At 39.9% G+C, this 6096-nt stretch overlaps 1 protein-coding gene across 1 annotated transcript in view; it reads right to left on the reverse strand.

Annotated features, from left to right (window-relative positions):
- Positions 1-6011, reverse strand: part of CRISPLD1 (cysteine-rich secretory protein LCCL domain containing 1) — a 75093-nt gene extending 69082 nt beyond the window's left edge. Inside the window, exons 1-2 of the mRNA XM_012663100.1 lie at positions 5592-6011; positions 4292-4611 (exon numbers count right to left, since the gene is read on the reverse strand). Coding sequence (XP_012518554.1) covers positions 4292-4549 — 258 coding nt within the window. The 5' untranslated portion in view covers positions 4550-4611; positions 5592-6011. The remainder of the gene's footprint in view (positions 1-4291; positions 4612-5591) is intronic.
- Between the last annotated feature and the right edge of the window lie 85 nt (positions 6012-6096).

Raw genomic sequence — 6096 nt, forward strand, 5'->3', positions numbered from 1 at the left:
GCCCGGCCTATAATTCCTCTTTCTTACCTGTCCTCTGTTATTTGTCTCCTGTATGATCTTACCTATTCTTTCATTCATCCATTCATTCAACACATATTTATCGAACATTCAACAATATTCAATCAACAAACATTAACTGAGTACTTCTTCTATGCACCAGGCTCTGGGTTACAAAGATAAATAAGGTATGATCCATACCCTTCTAGGAATTCAAAGTCTTGGAAAGGAAAACAGACATGTAAATATTTCACTGCAACAAAACTTTAATACTATAAATAGGCTTCAATAAAGTACTTTAGGAGTGGGGCAGAGGAATGGGTATATCAGAGGAAGTTTTATAGAAAAGACAATGTTTGCATTTAATCTTGGAGGATAAGTAAAAAAAGTCTGTTAGGAGGAGATAGACTGGTATTCCAGGCACACGGGCCACTAAACGAGTAAAGAAGTACAGAGGCATGAGGAAGCATAACCATCTTTAAGAACAGCAAGTAGTTCAATGTGAACACAGGTTTAAATATGCACAAGGAAATCAACAGCTATGGAGCAGACTGCACTACATGTGCTTCCATTTAGAAGCTAATCATGGTGGACTTTAACTTGTGAGCAGCCTGGAGTCAAAAGAACTTTTGTGCAGCTGAGCAACCAGCATAGATTTGTGTGAGGGGAAAAGTCAGCTGTAGTAGCAGTGAGGAGAGTGGGCTAAATTAGAAATAAAGTAGGAAGAGATTGGTATGGTCTGCTAGGTGGAAAGCTGTAGTACCAAGGTAGGTGTGAGATAACGAGCAAATATTACGATGAAATAGAAGAGATGGATTCGAAAGACATTTCAGACAGAATCTATAAAACTTGGCAAGTAATGTTTACGTGTGTATGTTACACAGAAATGAATGGTGGGAATTGAGAATGTGTCCAATTTGGGGGCAGGAGTTTTGTATGATTCTTAGAGACAACTGAGCAGATGTTGATGAGATTCACTGGGAAAGAACCCAGGAAGGAAGGTAGGTAGAGAGTTGAGGGTGGGGGGAAAGGATAAGGCAGTTAGGTTTCTTTTTAGACATTTTTGGCTTGATGTAACTGTGGAGTAATATCACATGGATATGATCCAATGGGCAGTACGAAATAGGAAAATGAAACTTAAAGACAGTGTCGTTGGGGGGGGATATAGAATACAGAGCCACAAAGGTACAATGGTACTTAAAGTCAAAGGAGTAGGTAAGGCCCTGTAGGCAGGGAGAAGGACAAAAGTGAAAACCTAGGGAACAAACTTTTAAGAGATGGACAGAAAATACAGACATGGGGATGAAAGAACCAAGCAATAGGGTCTTAAAACCCATGGAAGGGAAGGCTTGAAGAAAGTGAATCTGTTCACAAGTATCAAATGTCTTATCTCATTACAACCTGTGAAGTTTGTATTCTTTCACTGATTTTACCAATGAGAAAAACAATTCTTAGTATTTCTTCCTCCAAAATCTGGAGGCAACGGGTTCACTGGATGACATAAAAGCCCCTGTTTCTCAATTTACCCTAAAGTAAATGTAGGTAATCTCCTTCCTCAGGATTACTGGTTTCTATCACCAACAATTCATTTCTCTGCTTCCTAATTCTGCCACAAGATCTGAACTTTCATCAACCTAATCTGCTTCCCATTCCTTACAACTACCCTGACAATTCCTGCCACCCTGTGTTTTTCTGTTCCTCTTCCTCTAAATGACGTCTACGTTCCACCCTTTCTTACAATTCATGTCCCTGACCACCTTTTAGAAACAACATGTAGCTCACCTTCCCCATTGATTAACTCTCACAATTAGGAATGTTCCATTATTCTGTGCTCCCTTGGCATTATTCATACACATAAACAAAGACTGTGTCCTTGCTTACTAGAAATGTGTCAAATGTGTCTATTCTTTCTTCTCGATCAACCCATAAGCTCTTCAAGGGAAGATATGACTTTTCATTCTCAATTTTTAACACTACAATTTAGGGGCAGGGATATAGGGATGTAATGTTAGTAAGTGTGGATGTAACTTGGCTGCCATAGGTTCAAAGACAAAGAATAAAGTAAAATACACACTAAGTGTAAATAAGGTAACTGGCTATTCAAGCGTTTAACATGAAATGACACATAGGGTACAAGTGGCCAACAGAGGTAGCACTTATCATAGAACATTGCAGATTTTACAGGAAATAGCTCTTTAGCCATTTTTAATTTTGTTTTCTCACATAAATACACTTTAAGTAACTGAATAAACTGTATTTTTATAAGAATGATCTACATTTATAATTACATTGCTATTAAATACTTAAATCAACAGTATTTCAAATAAAATGGAATTGTTATTTTAGACTTCCCTTAGATGTGTATTCTAGAAAATGCATTCCAGTATTACTGTTGGGTAACGTACTCCTCTGCAGCCTAGTTAATGGCTGAGACCCCGTTCCAGTGCTAACAGTATCTAAGGGCAACACAATATAAACCCTGGCTGGTTTCTGAATCTACATTTCAAGGATAGAACGAAACCAGTGAAACTGAAATGAAACTCATATAAACATCCCACACCAGACATCATACAATAAGCAGTTATTTTTTTTGGAAGTCAGACATGAAAACGAATCAAAGAACTGTTCCTTCATGATTTCCATATTACTTAAAACACATACAAATATTCTCAGATTTCTTTTTGTGGGTTTGAACTTCCAAGTTCTTCCTTATTTGAAATAAAATGCAACTGAATATCTATCCACATGGAATAAGCACACAGTGGCCTGGTTGGAAAGACTCCATAATCGGCTTTTCTGTTTGAAGTCTCACAGATGAAGAAGTCATAGAATTTTTCACTTTGGGCAAACACTTTAAAATACACAAGAAGCAGAAATATGAGACGTTACAGATGTCATATCCTGCACAGAATTTTGAAAAGAGCTAACAACTTCCTTGAATATCATATTTAAACAGTATGAGGGGACATAAAATTAAGAATATATGTTTTAGGAACATTTACTGAGACCTTGCAGTATGCCTGATAAGGAGCTGAACTTTTTATCTCATTTAATCTTCACAACAATCCCTTGAAGTGAGTGCACATACCACATACAAGGACATTCAAGTAAAGAGAAATTAAGTGTCACCTAGTAGGTGTCAGTGCCATAAATAAAACCCATACAGCCTGATTCCTGGGTCCCAATTCTTAATGTCTGATTAGTTCTTTTCAGTGCTACCTACTCTCTTTAGGATAAAATTTTTTTTCCAGTAGAAGTTAACATAATGGGGTATTTTGTAATGGGGTAATGGGAACTTAGAATTTCCATGTTTCATGGAAGCTACCTAAATGAAGAATATCCATCAAAACTAATGTAAATGAAGAAAAATAGGAAAACTAGAATGTGTTAAAATTAACTGCAACCTACAACGTACCCCAAGGAGAAATGTGATTTCCAATTTTCATTAAATAAACTTTGCCATCACCAACAATGATATATTATCAGGCTTTACTAGTGCATTCCTAATTCATGGAAGTAATATAATAGATTTTTTTTTAAGTTTTCTAAATATTCAGGGTATGAAATAATAGTATATTAAATTATATGTTGATAGTTTTAAAGAAGTAATTTTGTTTCTCAAACTTGCTAATTTACTTTAAGAGTGAGTATAAGGTCATTAAGGATCAGTTGCATATTTTTATTTAATCATTTGCCCAGGCTTATTTTCATACTTCAAAGTTCACAAATAATAAATCCAGAAAGAAAAGACATTGCCAAAGTAGTCTTTAACATATAGCAACCATAGAAATGTATCTTTTACAATGTTATTTACATATTTGTAAGAAACAAAGGCCCATCCGAAACTGTGTGTGTGTGTGTGTGTGTGTGTGTGTGTGTGTGTGTGTGTGTGTGTATCAGCACCTAAATGGAGAATATCCACTATTCATAAGAAGGCTCTATCAGTTAGGAATTAGGAAGCAATTTGTCTACTGAGCCACTTAAAAGCAAATACACCAACTATTCAGCATTCTCAGTATTAGTAACCTTCTGGTAGAAGTCGAAATTAGAGCACTTAGTAGGAACATTGCATCTAAAGCTATTTAATTCTACTCTGAAATTCCAAGAGCTCTTAGAAACAGGAGGAATGCTAATAAAAGAAGATGCAGAGTCAGACACCCTCAAAGAAAATCTTTTTTTTTTAATTCCATACTGGACAAATGGTTAAAGATTAAAGAATAGCAAGAGAAAATTTAACCATGGTGACCATAAATAAACATTTCTTTTGTACATACCACTTGAAAAATTTCCTTACCATATACTCCATATTAGAAGCTGTTGGATACACCTGACTTCGTAATTTATTATGAAGGTCCAAGATACTCTCCATGTCATTGTCTGTGATGGCCCTCTTCCCTCTTTGCTTGGCCGACCACCACTCACCATCCTCATCCATGTACTTTTCCAAAAGTTTCTCCAATAAAGTGGCATTAGGAACCACCATGGCTGGAATTGCTCTAGCCATGAATAGCACTGTGGTTACTCTGAGCCACTCCCGCGCAGTACACTTCATAATGAATGACCTCAGGATTTCCCCGGGAAAATCTCCAAGACAGGCTCTTCCACTCCTTTTGGCTATAACGACATGTCATGCGATTAAGATGAAAATACAGGCTGATATTAATTTTTTAATAACAAAAGCAAAAGTTACAACGAAAGTATGCCACTTTGACTTGTCTACATAACACCAACAAATGGACACCAGCTTTTGAAATAACTTTTCCCCAACCCATTTTTTTCTTCCAGAAGACTTTTCACAATGTATGTTTCCACAAAACAGACAACTATGTTTTCGCAAGGTAATATCCGGAAGGCCAAAATTAAGTGGCAAAAGTAGCCCAGAAGAGTCAAAGCTTGGAAATACTATTTGAATTACAAGATGTAATTGCTATATATTACAAATAGTCTGCAAAAGATGTTATCTATCTAGAATGTTTTATTTCAGTCTAGAGGTCCACGTTTCTCTATAGTGAGTCTTAAGGTATTATTTTTCATTTAAGGCATATTTTATTCCATTGTCCCATCGCTGGTTCACAACATTCATAATGCCCACAGTAGTCTCAAATTGAGGATGAATGTCTTAATAAAAGGCTATTCATACATGTATCCATGGGTACATCCAGAGGGGCCGTGAACTACTGAGAATGAATGGTTCCGGTCACTGGGAGAAATCTCTTACCCGGACGCTGGTCAAGAACTCAATCATTATTTCCTGGAAAGTTTGTGCCTAACGTGTGGCCTGCACCCGAGAAAGCCAGCGGCTCCCCGGCAACCTCAGAGTTTTCCTCCCATACACTGCAGGCGCACACTATTCATTTAACCCGAAAGGAAAGCGCGCGACAGAGGGAGGTGCACCCACAAAGTCCCTTACAAGAACAAGCCTCCGCTATTCTCCAATGCCGCTGCTTGCCGAGTAGCCCACCCAACCTCCGTGCCTGACCATTCTCTACAAGTTGCCTTTTTTTTTTTTTTAAGTAGGGTTTTAAAAGAAAAAAATGAGATGGGAAAAGTTGGCAGCTTGACCCCTCAGCGATGCATTTTAGAATCGCCCTTACCTCTCCAGTGTGAAGTTCCCGGGGAGAGCTGAGCCGAGCGGGACGGCGGCCTCCGCAGCCGCCCCGAGTCCTCACACACTGCTGCAAACAGAGCGCCCCGTTGGGGAAGGACCCGGGCACTGCGCGTCCGGAGGCGACGAGGGCGCAGACTGCAGCGGGACGCGAGGCTCTGCCTCCGCGGTTCCCTGCACCCTGGAAGAAGTGGCAGGCAAAGCGCTCCAAAGTTAGACCATGCAGTCAGGGCGGAAAGGGAGCTAGCTGTCTCGTCAGTTTGCCAGGGTGGGCGCCCGAGCGTCTTTGAGCATTATCTGCAGGAGCAAGGGGCGGGGACTCTAGCCGGGTTCGGCGGCGACGGCCGGTGGCGACCTCGCACTCTTGATCGGTGCACCCGCGCGCGCAAAGCCAGGCGCCGAGCGCTTCCGCCGCTCCCTCGCGCTCGCGGGCATTTATTACCGCCCCTGCGCGCGCACGTGACGCGAGCGCCCCTCCTGGCCCACCCCACCCC

Source organism: Propithecus coquereli, unplaced genomic scaffold (genome assembly GCF_000956105.1).
Source record: "Propithecus coquereli isolate 6110/MARCELLA unplaced genomic scaffold, Pcoq_1.0 Scaffold8, whole genome shotgun sequence".
Lineage (NCBI taxonomy): Eukaryota > Metazoa > Chordata > Mammalia > Primates > Indriidae > Propithecus > Propithecus coquereli.